The sequence below is a fragment of the Puma concolor genome, chromosome A1, assembly GCF_028749965.1.
Source record: "Puma concolor isolate L17-30 chromosome A1, mPumCon1.1.hap2, whole genome shotgun sequence".
Lineage (NCBI taxonomy): Eukaryota > Metazoa > Chordata > Mammalia > Carnivora > Felidae > Puma > Puma concolor.
Genome location: NC_141667.1, coordinates 171,449,785 through 171,470,006, shown reverse-complemented (window position 1 = coordinate 171,470,006; position 20,222 = coordinate 171,449,785). Strand labels below are relative to the sequence as shown.

The 20,222-nt window shown below is 42.7% G+C and overlaps 1 protein-coding gene across 21 annotated transcripts in view; it reads right to left on the bottom strand.

Moving 5' to 3' along the window:
- The window catches only part of DOCK9 (dedicator of cytokinesis 9), a 291,472-nt gene that overhangs the window by 93,276 nt on the left and 177,974 nt on the right, over positions 1–20,222 (bottom strand). For 20 of the 21 annotated variants that reach the window (XM_086708890.1, XM_086708961.1, XM_086708930.1 and 17 more), the window contains exons 10-16: positions 17,404–17,478; positions 15,999–16,139; positions 15,490–15,693; positions 14,981–15,103; positions 11,151–11,233; positions 10,396–10,518; positions 1–80 (exon numbers count right to left, since the gene is read on the bottom strand). In XM_086708890.1, the coding sequence (XP_086565016.1) occupies positions 1–80; positions 10,396–10,518; positions 11,151–11,233; positions 14,981–15,103; positions 15,490–15,693; positions 15,999–16,139; positions 17,404–17,478 (829 nt within the window). The remainder of the gene's footprint in view (positions 81–10,395; positions 10,519–11,150; positions 11,234–14,980; positions 15,104–15,489; positions 15,694–15,998; positions 16,140–17,403; positions 17,479–20,222) is intronic. The other variant, XM_086708871.1, reaches the window with a different exon arrangement.

Here is a 20,222-nt window from a genome sequence, read left to right as displayed (position 1 = left end):
TAGGAAAGTCTGAGGAAACATTATCAATTGTAATGTCTAGGTTGCCCAAAATCACCGGGAGTTTAGCCATCTTCTCGGGTCTGTAAACAGAAAAAAAGAAAAATCACACGTGTCTAAGTCAGGTTAGCTCTAAAACCTAAATTCTGGAGCAGCACTTCCAGAGAAATATAATGTGAGCCACACAGTAAACCTCCTAGGAGCCACATTTTAAAAAGTAAAAAAACAACAACAACAAAAAAAAACAACAGGTAAAATCAGTTTTAAGAATACATTTGATTTAACCCAATATATCTCAACTATTATTATTTTAATATGTAATCAGTATAAAAAGTTACTCTAATTGTTCAAATGCAGATGTGTATTACACTTACAGCTCATCTCAGTTTGGACTTGGCTGTATTTCACCTGCTCAATAGTCACCCATGGCCAGTAGCTACCGTGCTGGACTGCACAAATCTAGTTAAGAGTATCAGCAAGGTGTTACAGTTAGCTTTCGTGAACCACTCCATCCTTACCCACACATTCTTGGCTCATTTACAATCATGAAAATAGAGCTAGACTCCATCTTAGGCTCCAGTATCTAGTAAAATGCTGGACACAAAGGAAGTACTGAATGAAACGTTTGGTGTTTGTATTTGGTGTAACTCAACCCAGTAAAAGAACCTCCTGTGCGACGTTCCCGACAGGACTGCTCCTGCGTCACCCCTCCCTAGTTGTGAGGAAGCTCAGCATAGCGGTTTTCACACCCGGACTGTGCTTCCTCATCTCACCTCTCTGAAACCTGCACTCACCAAGGGGCCTGGTTATATTCTTTGTGGCACACCTTTCCACCGTCTATGAATGACAACCACACCATGCTGAAGGCCTCCGTTTTCAGGCCTTTTGGACCTTCCTCCAATGCCATTTCTCCCCTAGAACAATGTTCCATTTACATCAAGGTGCCCAAACTGCATAGATCAGGCCCAGTAAGGTCTGACCAGGTGGGGGCATAGGAGCTAGCTGGTTTTGAACCATATACCCTTCTACCGATGTAGCCAGATTCTATTATTTTGTGGTAGCCACACCACCCTAGTGATGTACATTACATTTAAATCACCTACAATCCTGGAATCTTTTTCCATAGGCTTTACTTTCATGCTACATCCCTCTCCTATATTCATACAATTATGGTTTGGGAACTCAGAACGGGATTTGATTTTTGCCTTGCGGAAGTTTCACTTTTTTACATCTGAGCCATTTCGAGTTGATCAAAACCCTTCCAAATCCAGGTTCTGACATCTAATGTATAAGATATCCCTAATAGCCTGATGTCATGAGGACACTTCGCCAGCATGTTATGTCCTCAAAAAAGTCACGGATGATGATACTGCACAGAACGTGGCCAAGAACAGGTTCCTTCTCAAACCCCTAAAGGTCCATCACCAGACTGATGCTAATCCATTCACCGCTGTTCCTGGAACACCTGTCCACTTGTGCACACTACACTTCCCTGACTCGTTCACAGGACATCTTGGAACATACGCTTGTTAAAGGTCTCACATTCCTCTGTGGCACCAGTTTAGCAACCCAATTAAAAAAAGAAAAGCCGCAATGTGGTTAGGACGACAAGTTCGACATGACATGACTTATTCCTAAGAAAACAGAATGCTGCCTCGTGGTTCTTCACAAGCCACCTGTTTAATAATGCCTTTTAAAACACTGCCAAAAAAACCCCATCAAAGCTCACTGGCCTCCAGATTTTGCATTTGGTTTTATTCCTGTTTTTGAAAAGTTCCTAGCTCCTGTCTTGAAGATTCCTCAGACGTTACTGTTACGTGTTAATAATAAGCAGCCTCACATGTACCGTGTCAGTCTAACCTGGGGTACTGTTCATTTGCATCAGGATTTCCTAACAGTCCTGAATCCTCGCTTCCTGATGACAACAGCCCATGTTGAGCACATTCTGAGCTTTGCCCACTGCCAGCTCCAATGTGCGGAATCGCTTTCTCCTAGGGTTTCTCTCTTTTCCACTTGTCTTTTGTTTATACCAGAGTTTAAATGGGCAATTCCTTGAAATCCTGAAAGAGATAACTATCAGGAAGACAAATCAACAATTTTTCACACATTCTGTTTTCAGTTAAAAAAATTGCTGGCCAGAGCTCCTAGGTGGTTCAGTCAGTTAAGCGTCTGACTCTTGATTTCAGCTCAGGTTATGATCTTGCAGGTCATGAGTTTGAGCTCTACGCGCTGTCAGTGTGGCTTGCTTGGGATTCTTTCTCTCTCTCCTTCTATCTGCCCCTCCCCTGCTCTTTCTCTCTCTCAAAATAAATAAACTTAAAAAAAAATTTTTTAAAGATTTCTGGCCAAAAGATGTCTAGGTACAGCCCAGCATCACCGCTCTATCTTGTCCCTGCGCCTACTGTGTGATTTATGCAAAAACATAATATGCTTTTCTTTTAAATTTTTTTTTAATATTTATTTTTGAGAGAGAGAGAGAATGCAAGCAGGAGAGGGGCAGAGAGAGAGAGAGGGAGACACAGAATCAGAAGCAGGCTCCAGGCTCTGAGCTGTCAGCACAGAGCCCGACATGGGGCTCGAACTCACGACCCTTTGAGCCGTGAGATCATGACCTGAGCTGAAGTCAGCCACCTAACCGGCTGAGCCACCCGGGCACCCCCACAGTATTCTTTCCTACTAGCTAGAAGACTGTGCCTTCGACAGTCACCTCCTGGTTGCTGTTGCAACCAGGCCTCCCACACGTTGCGTGCTCCCACGATGCTATACTGTCGGAGTCGCTCTCCACTTTACATAGAGCTCTTCAGGGATATCGACCCCGAGACCCATGGGTTTCTGTGCAGCTATAAATTCGCCTGACATACAGCGCCTTGCTCCACCTCTTCATTCAAACACCTCAACACTGCCCCTTACCACAGAACCCAGCATCCCACAAATCTTACAGACACCTAGGAAGTTGTTTCTGCTTCCTCGAATCAGAAATATCCTGCTTATTGCAAAGAATATTTCCAAATGTAAGTGTCCAAAAGTGCTGTGTTTCATCCCTTGCTGGTTATGTCTGCCAATAAGGGAGTATGTCCCTTCACCACTTTTTCTATTACTCTGCCATCATCCTCATATAAACTTATGATAACTGGATTTCTAAGCAACAAGTTTTAATTAAACAATCCTCACTGGAACTCTTTGCACAATGTGTTATATTCTTCTGTGTCTAACTATACTTGTTTCTTTTCCCTGATGAAAGCTTTCAGTTCTGGCTGCTATTTCTATAGAGGCATTATGTCCATGTATTTCCAAGAAAGCACAGATCTGAGCTTAGTTCCACAGCACATGGCACACGGGCTTTGTGGAAGCTGTTTCTACCAACTTGGTTTTTTAAATATAGTCTTAAACTTACTTCAAAACTTCAGGGCTTTTATGGAACCTGGCTCAATACACATCAAAACCTTACAAACAATGAAAATTCTACTGCCCTTTTTTATATGCATTTCCAAAGTCATGGTGTGTGTGTGTGTGTGTGTATCACACAAAGTGAATTCTCTTATGACTGGGGTTAGTTTTTTTTTTTTTAATGCTGAAAAATGTATATATTCCATGCACAACTTACAATACCTTGAGCATGAAAGCCCATCCTAAAACTGCATTAAATGAATGTATAAAGTAGACACACATAGGGCATCTGGAATTTGGGAACTGCTTTTGTCTACATATCAGTGTAGGAATGAGGCTCAAACTCTTACTCTTAGGCAAAGGAAAGGTTTTTCTTCCCACTGCCCATACAATCCTGCTGACTTGACAACTCCCAGAAGCAAGGGGAGTATCACAAACCAGCAATCATCCCAGGCCAACAGACTTAGTGTCCTCACCTCTGTGTCTCTGCAGTCCGGTCCTCCCTTCTCTATTTTCTGCACTGACCCACTAAAGGGATTAACGGGCAATATTGGCATGTGTGGGTCTGTTGGTGGTGAGTCTAATCTTCTAAATGCATTTTGTAAAAGGAAATAGCCCCTAAAAGCTTTGGAGTCACTTAAAGAAATGTGTATGTGATTGAAAGAAATTTGAGATGTTTTTGTTTACACAAAATCACTGAATTTATGTCTAGGAGAAATTTCAATAAGCATTTATCAAGTGCTTATGGTGATATGACACACACTAGACTAGGCACCACAGACAGAATACTAATGTGACATGACTCCTGTGCTCAAGCAGACAGATGATGACAAACACATGCATACAGTGTGTGCAAACCTCCACGGGGAGGCGAGTGTCTACATTGTGGAGAAGGAAGGCTAAGAGATGAGTCTTCTCAGTGACAGACATCACCCTGACATGCATTTTCATTTACTCCCCACCATAGCTATAGGATGCAGGGCTGTTAGGGCTCCCCCTTAAAAAGAAGAGGGGACTCAAGCAGAGAAGCCACACAACCTGGCCCAGCTTCCCAACATGGACATAAGTTACAGACTGGACTTGAAAGAAGACAGAGGTCCCTTGGAGAGACAAAAGCAGATGGGGATATGATTTAGGCAGAGGGCAAAGCATGGTGGAGTGCAAGTACACAATGGCTTCAGAGAAAGGCAATAGCCCCACCTGGCTTCAGTGCAGTGTAACCGGAGAGAAATGGAGAGAAGAATGTCAAACTTGGGTACAAAGAACATAAAGGTACAAATAAACATATATGCGTAAGTCTCATGCACAAACCCTAATAATATTATTGCCTAAACTACCCAATGTGGAGGCACCGAAGAGGCTCAGTCAGTTAAGCATCTGACTTTGGCTCAGGTCATGATCTCACGGCTTGTGAGTTCGAGCTCTGCGTCAGTGCTGAGCCTGCTTCAGATCCTCTGCTATGCCCCCTCTCTCTCTCTCTGCCCCTGCCCGCTCATGCTTCTCTCTCTCTCTCTCCCTCAAAAAAATAAAAAAAAATAAAAAAAAAATAAGCATTACAAAAACAAAACAAAATGAAACAAAACAAAAACAAACAAAAACCAAAACCTACCCAATGTGGCAGCCTTAAAAAAGTTTAAATTTAGATAGCCCTTCCTGCCCACGGTCCTGTCTCTGTGCTTTAATAAAAACACCCTTTGCACCAGACCAAAAAAATAATAATAATAAAGTACATTTAAAAGAAGATATTCTTGGGGCACTTGGGTGGCTCAGTCAGTTGAGCGTGTGACTTCAGCTCAGGTCATGATCTTGCAGTTCGTGGGTTGAAGCCCCACAGTGGGCTCTGTGCTGACAGCTCAGAGCCTGCTTTGGATCCTCTGTCCCCCTCTCTATGCCCCTCCCCAGCTCACGCTCTCTCTCTCAAAAATAAACATTAACAATTTTTAAAAGAAGGAAAGAAAGAAAATATTCTTGAAAAGATGCACAACATCACTCATCATCAGGGAAATACAAATCAAAACCATGATGAGGTACCACCTCACACCTGTCAGAATGGCTAAAATTAACAACACAAGGAACAACAGGTGTTGGCGAGCATGGGGAGAAAGGGAACCCTCTTGCACCACTGATGGGAATGCAAACTGGTGCAGTCACTCTGGAAAACAGTATGGAAGTTCCTCAAAAAGTTAAAAATACGATCCAGCAATCACACTACTAGGTATTTACCCAAAGGTACAGAAATACAGATTCGAAGGGGTACATGCACCCCAATGGTTACAGCAGCATTATCAACAATAGCCAAACAATGGAAAGAACCCAGTATCCATCAACTGATGCACGGATAAAGAAAATGTGGCATATATACCCAGTGGAATATTATTCACCCATCCAAAAGAATGAAATCCTGCCAGTTGCAGTGACATAGAGTGAGAGAGTATTATGCTAGGTGAAATAAGTCAGTCAGAGAAAGACAAATACCATATGATTTGTGGAACTTACGAAATAGACAAACATATGGGAAGGGAGAAAAGAGAAAAAAGAGGCAAACAAACTGTAAGAGACTCTTAAGTATAGAGAACAAACTGAGGGTTGCTGGAGCGGAGGTAGGTGGGGGATGGGCTGGACCGGTGATGGGTACTAAGGAGGGCACTTGTTATGATGAGCACTGGGTGTTGTATGTAAGTGAGGAATCACTGAATTCTATTCCTGAAACCAATATTGTACTGTATCCTAACTAACTAGAATTTAAATAAAAATTTGAAAAGAAAAGGAAAGAAAATGATCCGTTTTTATGCTTTGCCTTCATGCTTTCAGATTGCCTGCAGAAGTTAGAAAAGACACCACCCTAAGCAAATCAAATAAGGATAAAATACCAAGTGTTTCTTTTTAGGTAAATGTTTCTGGAAGCATACGTGTCAGGAATACCATCTATCTGACAGAACTATTTTCTACTAAGTCTTGGAAAACACCCCTGGTACTTATTGCAAAGGAGAGGGAGGAGTGGCCTATGAGATAGATGTGCTGGCTGTTTTCTAAAGACTGGGGGCAGCTCGAGAAAATTTTTCCCATCCATTATTAAATGACATGTTGAGACAATCATGGGAGCAGAAACAATAGTTTTGCACCTGGCTGGTGCCCAGGTCAGTGACATGAGATTATTCTCTGTAAGAAAACGAACAAACAAACAAATTAATTAATTAAAGGGAAAAGGAAAAGAACAATGCCAAGGTTAAAAAGAAAAAAAAAAAAAAAAAGGAAACCTCCACTTCCCTAACTCCACTGTGAAAAGCACAGGGAGCAGACACAGGCATTTCTTTGGATTTTGCTGAGAAGGAAGGACAAAGGCTCCCCTTTGCATCTTCTGAGGCTGACAGCATCACATCCCTATTGGTGGGTTTCTCTGGCTGGCCCTCTGGAACACGCTCCTCCCACAAGGTCCTTCCTACTGAGCACACCCATGAAGGCCCAGTATGCCGGGGAGGCTACCGCTGTGCTCTGAAGCAGCGAAGGCTTGTGCTTCTCCTGGCCATCGGCTCTCCACTCAGATCACTTTTTCATTAAAGACCCTATAGAGCCTACCCTTCACCTCCGCTGAGGAACAGAACAGTGAGCTGGGGGTGCCACCAAAGACCCACCCCAGCCAGAGCAGTCTCCAGGTAGCCTGCCTGGCACACAACTTCCAAGACAGGGCTTCCAACCGCCGCCACATGTAGAAAACCTCATTGTTTGTTTGTCAGAATATGAAAGTAAATGTTGGTTAAAAAAAAAAAAAAAGTCCACATAAAATCATGGAAAGCTATCAAGTATAAGTTAAAAGTCATCCATACACCTAGCCCTCAGAGACAACCATGCCCACCATTTTGGTATACACCCGACATGGCTATTTGATGGCTATCTTTCTACATGGCTAGCTGTTTGCCTATCCATTTCTTCATTTACACACAAAAAGCGTATAAAATGTTTTCTTCTCAAAAATGAGGTCATACAACTCAGCCGTAGCAATTTCTTACTTGACACATCCCCAAAGGCAAGGGAATTAAAAGCAAAAATGAACTATTGGGACCTCATGAAGATAAAAAGCTTCTGCACTGCAAAGGAAACAATCAACAAAACTAAAAGGCAACCGACAGAATGGGAAAAGATTTTTGCAAATGACATATTGGACAAAGGGCTAGTATCCAAAATCTATAACGAACTCACCAAACTCCACACCCGAAAAACAAGTAATCCAGTGAAGAAATGGGCAGAAAACATGAATAGACACTTCTCTAAAGAAGACATCCAGATGGCCAACAGGCACATGAAAAGATGCTCAACGTCGCTTCTCATCAGGGAAATACAAATCAAAACCACACTCAGATATCACCTCACACCAGTCAGAGTGGCCAAAATGAACAAATCAGGAGACTATAGATACTGGAGAGGATGTGGAGAAACAGGAACCCTCTTGCACTGTTCGTGGGAATGCAAACTGGCGCAGCCGCTCTGGAAAACAGTGTGGAGTTTCCTCAAAAAATTAAAAATAGACCTACCCTATGACCCAGCAGTAGCACTGCTAGGAATTTACCCAAGGGATACAGGAGTGCTGATGCATAGGGGCACTTCTACCCCAATGTTTATAGCAGTGCTCTCAACAATAGCCAAATTATGGAAAGAGCCTAAATGTCCATCAACTGATGAATGGATAAGAAATTGTGGTTTATATACACAATGGAGTACTACGTGGCAATGAGAAAGAATGAAATACGGCCCTTTGTAGCAACGTGGATGGAACTGGAGAGTGTGATGCTAAGTGAAATAAGCCATACAGAGAAAGACAGATACCACATGTGTTCACTCTTAGGTGGATCCTGAGAAACTAAACAGGAACCCATGGGGGAGGGGAAGGAAAAAAAAAAAAAAGAGGTTAGAGTAGGAGAGAGCCAAAGCATAAGAGACTCTTAAAAACTGAGAACAAACTGAGGGCTGATGGGGGGTGGGAGGGTGGGTGATGGGTATCGAGGAGGGCACCTGTTGGGATGAGCACTGGGTGTTGTATGGAAACCAATTTGACAATAAATTTCACATATTTAAAAAAAAAATGAGGTCATACAGATACACTTTCTCCTCCTTAACAATATAGTGTGTACCCCGTCCTAAGTGATTACGTTTGGACCCACATCATGATTACTAAGAACTGCATGGTGGGCTAGTGCAGGAAAATTGTAATCTATTTAACTAAAGGCGACTGGAGTTTTCAAAAAACAAAACAGAGTAAAATGAGTTTTTATTCTATAAGCAAGGGTGAAACATGACAATAGTTACTGTATGAAAACATGTTACAGATGACAATATACTACTATCAGTAAGTAAAGGTTTTTTAGAGATGTTAATTATGGCTCGAATAAGAATGCTGAAAAATCAGAAGAGAGGGAAGTAAGCGAAAAGTAAAAATGAACCAAAAGCTAAACCGCCAGTCCTGAGTTCTAAGCCAAGTGACATTGTTACTTTGATACGTGTTTATAAATAAAAAAACAAATAAAATAAAACAAGACTAAGGTTTCCTATGGTATAGAATAGTTAGTGGCTGGTTCTTCACCATTCTTTTTTTTTTCTTTCTTTTTTAATTTTTTTTTTTTTTAACATTTATTTTGAGAGAAAGAGAGGAGAAGGGGCAGAGAGAAGAGAGAATCCTAAGCAGGCTCTGTGCTATTAGTGCAGAACCCGAAGAGGGGCTTGATTTCACAAACTGTGAGATCATGACCTGTGCCGAAATCAAGAGTTGGACACCCAACTGACAGAGTCGCCCAGGCGTCCCCATGATTTTCATTTCATTACCTTCTAATAGCCTCAGTTCTTTCTCATTCCCAGAATTTTCCCAGAAAAGCTCTAAAACCCATGTCCCTAGCAAAGGAAATCAGTTGTGTGAGTTTGGAAGTGGACCATCATGATGGTCCGTGCAACAGCACGGTGATAGGAGCAGGTTCTCAGTCAGAACGACCCCGCCAGTGCGTTCCCTCTCTTTACCACGTTGCTGTGGGCTGGATGGTGTTCCCAAACACATATGTTAAAGTCCTAATCCCTGGTACCTATGGATGTGTCTTTATTTGGAAATAGGGTCTTTGCAGATGCAATCAAGGGAAGACGAGGTCACTGGGGTTGGCCCTAATCCAACATGACAAGTTCTTTTATAAGAAGGATATTTCAACAGAAACACACAGGAAGGTGGCCGTGTGAAGCCAGAAACAGAGACTAGAGCGATGCCACCATAAGCCCAAGGAATGCCTAGAGCCACGGGAAGCTGGAGGAAATAAGGAAGGACCCTCCCCTTGAGATTCTGGAGCAAGGATGACCCCACCAATATCTTGGTTTTGGACATCTAGCCTCCAAAATTGTGAGAGAATAAATTTCCATTGTTTTAAGCCCCCTAGTTTGTGGTACTTTGTTATGGCAGCCCTAGGAAACAAATACAATTGTTAATACAGGTAAAGCATTTGGAACAATGGTGGTAAACAGTACGTACGATGTAAGTTATTGTTCTTCCCTTCCATCATCCAGTTAACGGTACATGAGTCACTCCACTGTGCAGGTCAGAAACTGGGGGGTTGCTTATCCGAGACTACCACCCACTTCTCTCTCCTCCCATCCTTCTCCCAATCAGGAACCCCAGGCAGAGTACAGGTGCTTCCTCGATGTGACCTGAATTAGTCCCTTCCTCCCATTTCCACTTGCACTGCCTTTGCTGTGTCCTTTCCCATCTCTTGCCAAAGGTTCCTCAGCTGTCTCCTTCCTCCCTAGGCCCATCTCTACCCTCACCCTGCCCTCACAGCACCACTGAAAACATCATTCAAATTAACCAGGACACTCTTCAATGTTAGACCTTCTCTTCCCTCCCAAGGACTCAAGGTAAAGTTCCACGCTCACCCAACAACCCCTATGATGTTTGAGTGGAACCCGCTGCCCTCCCACCCCCCCCCCCACAGAAAACACCTTCTGTTTTTCAGGTGTGCAAATAAGTAACACTTTAAGACTCACTTCCGAAAGTCCGCAAGTAACTTGAGCATGTCGTCATTGGAGAGCTTATTGCTGTCTTGCCTGTACAGAGCAGAGAATCTGGCATTTTTGTCAAGGTTTCCAGATGCATCCTTAAACAACGTCCTGAAATAGCCAAACAACAGTTCTAAACTGAGCTTCCAAAAGATGAAAATAAATCCACGGCTTAACTTTGGTTTCTATGTGAAGCCTAATTATTATTCCATTGGCTGTACTAACAGAAATTTCATTATCTAAAAACATGGAAGACATTTACGCCGATGAACACAACTAACTCAATTTACACAGAGAACATTTCCAGCAAATGGCTCGTGCTTAGGCAACAACATCCACAGTCAGATGCTTAGGAAGCAGAGCTCACAAACAAGGGTGATGTGCAGGCCCCCACCCTGGGCTGCTGTCCAGGCTGGGCTTGGGACACGTGGCCAGAACAGCAGCTCTGCAACAAGAGCTCCCGTCCGTCCTACCGGCCCCCGCACGGCTCTCCCAGCCAGCATCTTCCCCGTCTGTGATTCTAACGAAAGATTATTCACATAGGGGGCTTACTTATGTTTTAACTTTACACATTTAAATCCTCTTTGCCTCTGGGCAATAAAGACAAAAGAGATGAGTCAGTCTGTCTATCTATCTATGTATCTATGTATCTATCTATGTATCTATGTATCTATGTATCTATCTATCTATCTATATCCGTGTATCTCTAGCTACATCAAAGGCATAAAAGATATTGTCGTTACCTTGCTGCCCATGCAAATGGCATTCTGTACTGTCCTAGTCTTTGGCAAGCCTGCTTGGCATTCTTCAGCACCTTCTGAGCAACCTTGAAGACACGAGAATCAAGATATGAGGTGTTGTACCCCATTGAAAGAATTATGATCTAAAGAGCCGTCATCACACGTTTGTTAAACAAGCTCCTACCCTAGTATCAGATGCATGGAAAAGCACGGGTCACTGTAAGGAAATCTGGCCGGACTTACACTAGGTGCAGAGTATTCTGTTTAATGCAATCTTTATGGCAGTGACTTTCAAAGAATATAGAATGAGGACCGTTTCCAAAATGTTAAGTCTTTTCTTTTCTGAAACGTTGCTTTCATAGGCCGCAAGCATGACATTTCATAGGATTTCATAGTTCTTTATGACTAAGGGCTACTTATAAGTCCACTGGGTTATTAACAATTGTTAATTCTTGGTATTTGTGCCAAAATATATGGCAATACTTAAAGTTTAAAAGAGAATACTAACGAAAATGCTAAGCCAGCATAGCTCCTAATGTGTTCCAGCTCATGCAGATTCCCACAATTTGGGGGATAGATATTTGTTCTGTAAGACATTATATAGGTGCTGACTTAAGTTAGGCCAGGGTTTTCAACTGTTAGTTATATTCTTACTTTCTAGGTATAAATTACTGCTATTTTCACTTCTTGATGATGAATTTTCATTTGTTGTGGCTTGACTTATGAAGCCCATAGTGCACAGTGAAGCAGATCTGCTTTGGCCTAAGATGTGTGCATGACATGTCTATCAATCAACTGTACCCCTACCGCTACAGCAGAGGACAAGTACCCTGAATGTGCTTGTACCGGGATCCTGCACAGCTCCCAATAAAAAGTTTGATTCAGTTAGAGTGGTATGTTCGAGGGCCTTTTACGTTACTGAAGCACATCAAAGTCAACCAGTTTTGGGAACTGTGATCCAGCGCCTGTGAACCAATGTGTGTCAGAGCGGCAGCATCAGCAGCACCTGGGAGCTTATCAGGAATGCAGAGTCTCGGGCCCCACCCCAGACCCCCTGGGTCAGAACCTGCCTTCTGAACAGACCTTCGGTGACCTGTGCACATCAGGTTTGCGAAAACTCAGATGATAGAGCTGTTTGTCTCTAGGTCAAACTGAAACCAGCAGTATGAGTCTAGGCCATTAACCCTCTCTGGGCTCCATTTTCCCCACCTGAGAAATGAAGGGCGTGAGGCACAGTACTTTTCACTATCCCTTCCAGTTACCAGACATTATGATTCTACCACAGTCATGCTGTGAGAATTGCTACCCTCACGAATGAATTAGAAACATGTCTTGACCGAAACGTGTCAGGAGCTCCTCCAGTTCCTTCATTTCTTCTTCCGGAAGGGCATGATCCTGTGGGCACTGGGGGCACACAGTCACAGGGTAAAATGGCCTACCTTCTATTTTCAGATAGAAACTATCATTTTTAGATTTCTAACAATAATGACTATACTGTGGAGTAAAACACAATATTTGCATAAAACTTAAAACTAAAACCCAGATTTCAAATAAGTTTCACGGTTTCCTGCGGCGAACAGGGTCCAAGCCCACAGACTTACTGAGGGTGCACAGGGAACATAAGGTATGTAAGACTGAAAAACTCAATTTTGTCTTTGGTCTCCCCCGCCCCTTTTCTTTCTTTCTTCCTCTTTTTTAATCTATTCATGATCTACACCTACAGAGACTTCTTATAAGAGTTTCTTCCTCCAAGACAAAATTTACTCTAAATGATGTTCTAGACCATCTTGGAAAACAGGAAAGAAACAATTCTGACATGCATGAGAAAATCATCCTTCGGTAATGTCTCTGCCAAAAGTTCTATTCTGATACAACATGCTTGAGAGCAGAGAGATATAAAACCTATTCTGATATAAAAAGGTTAATCTCTGCCTTAATTTATTACTTTGGAAGTGTGAACGTATGGAGTAACGTACACATGGCTGAGCTGTGCATCCCACACGTAAGGAGGGAAGAGCCGACTTCCACAGATGCTCGGCGGCCACTGGGAAGCGTGGAGGAGAGCATCAAGTCTAGCCCAAAGTGAAATGTGATTTTGCACCATCACGAGCTGCCAAATTTCAAACCGTGCATGTGGCAGGCAGAAGAGCAAAGACGGTGCATTTAGGCCCTGAAAACGTATCACATACAGTCAGGGGAGCCGATCTCATCCTGGGCCTTCATTGATTATTAATCAAAACACTGAAGAGCTGAAAGAGCTTCTTATCCAAGGTTTTACAAACTTGATTTAAAAAATAAAATCGCTTCTTCTCCAGAGACCAAACTTGACCCAGCTGTTATCAGCCAGAAAGGCATACTGTTGGAGGCAGTGTGCCCGGGGCTATGGGTTCTCCCCTGGCTGGGGCTGGGATAGATGATAACGTTGTCCTACATGTGTCAGTGATTTGCGGCATCCCCAGCAATGTCTTGTATATTTAAAAAAATTTTTTATGTTTTATTTTTATTTTTGAGACAGAGAGACAGAACATGAATGGGGGAGGGGTAGAGAGAGAGGGAGACCCAAAATCCAAAGCAGGCTCCAGTCTCTGGGCTGTTAATATAGAGCCTGACATGGGGCTCAAACCTGTGAACCATTAGATCATCACCTGAGCTCAAGTCAGATGCTCAACCGACTGAGCCACGCAGGCACCCAGCAATGTTTTGTATATTATCTGATCTCAGCGCTGTTCCTGAGAGGAGGTGGGGCAGGTAGCAATATCATCCTTCAACAACAGATGGGACACCAGAGCCCAGAGAGGTGACATGACTTCTCCAAAGTACCTAGGCACTCAGCACCCAGGTCTCTGACTCCTACAACCTATTCTTTAACAACCACCCTGCAGCTCGTGGACACACCTGTCTGGCCAGCCACAGACAGCATGAGGGGAAGCTCTGATTCAGCTCAGGAAATGTCCCTTAGAGCCTTTGGAGGTGTCCCCTCCTGCTGCTGACCAGTCCTCGTCAGTGTATCAGGGCCATCTCCCAGACGAGCACTTACAAATACTGTAAAGCCAGCAGAGACAGAACTCTATTAGCTCACTCTACCAGGTAGCTCAGCGTGCTGGAAAGTGACAGTCAGGTGCCTCTGGTCACTCTAGCTGTAGGGCACTGAGCAGGTAACTAAACCTTAGTAAACCTCAGTTTTCTGATGCCTGAGAAGAGCTCTTGACTAGATAACCTCTAACATTCACATCTGTGTGTATCCACCAAGGCACTCCCCAAGTAGTGAGCACTATGCCAAAGTAAGGGAAACACACCAGACAGCTTGTATGTTTCCCTTCCCTCTTCTACCCAAGGTCACCTCTGCCACCATGACCTGCCCCGTGTGACCAAACAGGGCACCTGAAGCACTGACCTCACTGGTCAGACCATCCCCTAGTCTCCAGCCTCAAGTTTAAGTGTAAATGGACCCAAAGAGAATTCCAGAAACTGAGAGACACGTCAACAAGTGGAATGCACTCTATTTGAATAGAACATATGTCCTTTTTAATGACAGAAAGTTTACTGTTAAGCTCATAATTCCAGTTTTGCCAATTATTTTAGGATGTTAGGATTGTCTAGACAAATGAAGGATTTTATTTACATACAGGACTACTTTTCAATGAAAATTGGACACATGAGGTTAAGAATAAATCTATGTGAAGAGTGCACATATTTTAAAATATAAAAAGTATAAATACATCTCGCTGAATACATAAGGCTTAACTCTGATTTCTTTAAGCGTTTCTATTTTCACAGAGGGCCCTTTTATTGAATTGATGTTTATCATCATAAAGCATAAAAGTCACTCATACCTTAGAAGAGTCTGAACTTTTCATGTATGGCTCGGCACCGTGTGTGATGCTCCCCTGAAGCACTTTTTCAATTCTAGCCACCAGAAATATATCAGGATGAGGACACGTGACCGAAAATATTCCCTAGGGAACAAACGATTTTCTGTAGTGAGTAAAATTCACACCCACGTTAAACAAATCCCCTGAACATGAAACGTTCTGAAGCAACAAAGAGTGCTAAAACACGCTATTCAGAGGCACTCAGTGCTTTATCGCTAGTTTATCATCTGATCAAAAAGGCAATTTGGTCAGGGGGGTGGGCAACTAGCAGAAAGTTTAGAAAAAAAAATGAGAAATCAAATACTGCTTCTTCTTCTCTCAGCTTGCCTTTCCTGCCTGCTTATATATGCTGTCGATATAACCAACAGTCTCATTTCCCCTAGCTGCGTGCTACGGAGTCTCATTATGCATTCACACAGCAGGTGCAAGATAAGTCTCAGTAGGGACGACTGCTGGGCTCTGTCTCCCACCTGCTTCGGATACTGCATGGCAGCTTCGTGAAGGATGTCCTGAAGAGCAGGTGAGCTCTTCCTGCCACCGTTCACCAGAGCTGGGGACGTGGTGGCCAGCATCTGCCTCACGGAGAAATGGTTCAGGTCCACGTGGAAATCGGCAGAAATCTTTCGGTTGTATTTTATGTCAAACAGGGATAGAGTGACAAAGAAAGGCTCGACCTGAACAAAAAACAAAAAACAAAAAAACAATCCAGACCGTCACTACAGCTCAAACTGTCTGGAAAAGAGAATGCTGCTATCGAAGAAGAAATTACAAAACCTATTTATGATAGCTCAAGAGAAAGAAGTCTCCACCCCTTTCATTTGTCGCAAATATACTGTCCCTGAGGCTAACCAGCCTCCGCATCCTGATCTAAACACTGCACTTCTCTGATCAGAGACTAGGATTTTCTGTCCAGACTGCACTGCAACTGGTACATCTGCAATCTCTATTTCTTAAAATACTTTTTTAAGAGGAAAATTACATTTGTAGTGGGTCCTTCTTCATTTTCTGCAACACAGCATTGCAAATTGAAAGATAAATCATTGCACTTGACGAGAATTCTTTTTCCAAATTTCTCTTCAAATGGCTTCACTTCTGGTTCAGCTGATGTGAAGTCAAGCTTCTTTAAAAGAAAATGTAAATACATAAATATATTATGTTCACATTAAAACAAACTCATAATAAATGTATCCTGAGGAAACTCCATAAAATATGAAAAGGCTAACCTCACTTAAGTCACAATAGTGCTGCTATTTTATAAGTTTATATAATTTATAACAGTGGTCAAATAAATGATGGTATATCTACTCCATGGATTACTATGCCAAGCTTAAAAATTATGGTTAGGAATACCTCAAGTGTCCATCAACAACTAAATAAACAAACAAAATCTGGTATATACATACAGTGGAATATTATTCAGCCATAAAAAGGAAAGAAATTTTGACACATGCTACAACATGGATGGACCTTGAAAACGTTATGCTGAGTGCAGTAAGCCAGGCACAAAAGGATATATATTGTTTCACATAAATGTGGTTCCTAGAGCAGGCAAATTGATAAAGACAGGGACAATGGAGGTCACCAGGGAATGAGGGGAGGGAGGAATGGGAAGTAAGTGTTTAGTGGATAGAGTTTCTGCTTGGGATGATGAAAAAGTTCTGGAATGGGTGGTGGTGATGGTTGCACAACATCGTGAACGTACTTAATGCCACTGAACTGCACACTTAAAAATGGTTAAAATGGTAAATTTATGTTATGTACATTTTATCACAACAAAAAATTGTCAAAAAAGCAAAAACATATACATGGTTATGAAATCTGTGAAGCAAAAAAGACATTTATTATTAAAGTAAATGGGGTAAAGAAGTTCTATAAAAAAAATCACAAATGAAAAGGGGAAAAATATGGGAGAAAATACAGCAGAACCTTCATCCCCTCCCAGCTGCCCTGGACCCCCCACCCCCACCCCCGCCCCACCACACCAAGTGTGGATTTTGAGGGCACAGATGTGGATCACATGCACCTTGGGTGAGTCAGGAAATACCACTGCCAACTGGGCATCTTCAGTGATGCTTATTATTGTCTGATGGTCTTTCTATGGGGTAAATTATATGCTCTCTATGGATTGAGAGTGTCTTTGGGTAAATCCCTCAGTTTTCCACAGTCTACTGAATATGGAACACTCACAATGGAAGTGGTAATGGGGATGAGATTATGGTTATTTTTTATTTTTCCTTTTCCCCTGAATTTTCTGTATTGTTGTTATGTTGCTTACCAGTCCAAAGTAAACAAACAAGCAAATACAGAAATAAAACCAATGTATCATCTGTCTGTTTTCTTTCCCCGACTTAGTTTAAAAACGTAAACATTAAAATAGTTCATACCTGGGCATCTGGGTCCAAGTAAAAAAGCTTAACTCTGCTTTCACTTTTCAGTTTGATTTCTGCTTCTCTGGTACTCTGATAACAAGATAAACAAAAAATAAAAATTACGGTTAAAAAAAAAAAAAAACCCTCTTCTCACAGAGGTGTCCAAACATGTTTGTCCCGTCCTGAAGATCAGGCTGCCAGACAACTCTCCTGTCATCCTGGAGAGTCAACTGCATGTTGAACAAGGTGAGACCATCAAAGGAGGTAGCACACCAGGGTGCCACAGGGGAAAAGAAGACCTAATCCTGCCCTTATGAAACTACAGTCAACTTCAGGGTCAAAAGCAGTCAAAGAAAGCAAAAGAAAATAATTAAACATTACTTTCAAGAAAGGTTTCATAAAGTGATGGAAGAGGGGACGGGCTATGAATGCAGGAGTAGAACAGCAAAAAGTAAGAGAAAACATGAATATTTGGGGCTGAATGAAAAGGACACACAGCACAGACAGACGCTGAGTGGGAAATGAGCCCAGATGGTAAAGAGAATTTTGAGTCCATCTAAGATTGAGGTAGAAGCCCAGGAAGAGAAAGGAATAGATCTGCAATGGTGGGCCAGAGAAACTATGGCAGATCTTGAAGGATTGCCATTGGTGTTTGTGGCAGGCAGGAGGCAGCATTGCTGGTCTAGTCAATAGATATTTACTGAGCACCCAGTATGTGTCAGGCACCAGGGACACACACGTGAATGAAACAAAGCCTCTACACCCAAGGAATACTAGCGAAGACAATATAAACAGGTGGTAAGGATGGCAAAGAAAGTGTAAGGCACAGCGATCACTAACCTGGACCAGGAGGTGGCAGTCGGAAAAGAGTTCCCAGAAGAAGACCCACCTTGCATTACAAAAACATTTGGCAGAAAAGGGGAGAAGGGAGTTCTGGGAGGAGGTACTGCAGGTACAAAGGTATAGTCACACTTGAGCAATGATCAAGTCATTCATTGGGCATGATGGGAAAAGTAGAGAGAAATGAAGCTGGGATTTGTGTGTTAGGGACTGTGGATTTCCTTCAGAAGCCAAAAACACCCGGCACTATTTTAAGCAAGGGAACAAAATAACCAGTTCTGCATTTTAGAAGAACCCCTTGGGTAGGGCTGAGGAGGTGGGTTAAGGGGAAGAGCCACATGGGCTCTTTATCACACCTGCCTCCCATCCCACAGCAGAGTCCATCACAGAGCCCACAGTCCCCATGTAGGTAGCCTGCTGTCCAGTGAACCCATTAATTGAGATAGGTTTGTGGAGAGGGTGATAAAGTGGAGTGTGGAGATGCCTGTGGACAGAGAGCTGGAACTTGAGCACGAGGTAGGGAGGAAGGCTGAAATTACAGACTTGGAGAACATCAGTCTAGAGGTGGGAACAGAGGAGGCTTGAGAGTAGTTGAAATTCCCTGGGGGAAAATGTGAAGGAGTCTGTAAAAAGAAACCCTGGGGCCCCAACACTGAAGGGATGGCAAGAAGAGAAGCCATGGAGGGAGACAGACAAAGGGGCTGGAGAAGAGGAATTTGGGAACAGAAAGAAGCTTCTAAGACATTCACAAGGTGGAAGTCATTGCCAACCACGTTATTTTTCGTGCTTGGTGCCTCTAAATCTGTATCCGTTCTTATGACTCTCAATCTCCATGGGTAAGTCTATAGAGTCAGAATGGAGGGTCCTCTCTCATCTGTTCTTTCCCCACAGACCGACTCACATCTCAGCATGTGATGAGGGCAGTGACAGACACAGTGGAGGGGGTGACTTACCATCTCTGCTGGTGGCTAAACATGGTCTATTACATTTCTAGATCACCACTAATAAGACTGAACATCTTCCTAATATTCTCAGCCATGCGGTTGAGTTCAGAATGCTAAGCCATTCTTAGCAATGACCCAAACTCTATCATAACTCTACTTAAAAACCATCTTTCTCTGACAAAATGAAATGACCACCAGAACACTAAGAAACTGTGTTCTAGTTCTAGTCTACTCGTTCACTAGTTATGTAAATGTGAGCAAGCCGCGTAGCCTCTCTGGACTCCACTTTCATTTCTGAGTAAAAATGTTGAATAAGATGATGGCTAAAGTCTCTCTGCACAACACAGTTTATCTGGCCATTCTCTATGGGAGCTTTAAGGCTTCTGGGGGTAAGGAACACTCCTACAAATCGTGTGATTTGAGCCGATGCCCTATGGGGGATGGGACAACTTTTTAACTCCATCTTACCTGTCACCGTTCCTATTTTTTCACATCACAAGAGCCAGAACATGTGGCGTGTGGAGTTTACTTAACTGTACCCAAGAGAATTTGCTTTACTTTGTGCCCAATCCATGATGTTTCCCAACAAAAACATCAGTACCAGGTGCTGTAAGCCACCACCAACAGTAATGCATTCTACTTCTGAATTTCCGCTGGAGTCCTTCAACAAAGGCAAGTCCTGTGATCTCAGACACCACCGCAGAGCAACGGATTCTTAATGTAGATACAATCCCTGGTGCCTTTTTGAAAGACGCTTGTTGTCTCACACTGACTATGAGACAAGATGAGAAATGAACACGGCACAGAGGACTGCTAGGAGGTCTGTATAATCCGAGGACAACCAGGGATGCAGACACATTAAAAGAAAAAAAAAAATCAACAACGAGCCAAAAGAGACTCAAAGCATCCTGATGTTGCCACTAATATCCAGGGGATATATTCTTCACTAGAGAAACCATTTAATGGGAAAGAAGCGACACCTTTAGATGTAAAAATAACCTAAAAGCTTACAGTCTACCTTACATACATTGACAGCTGTGATGATGCTGA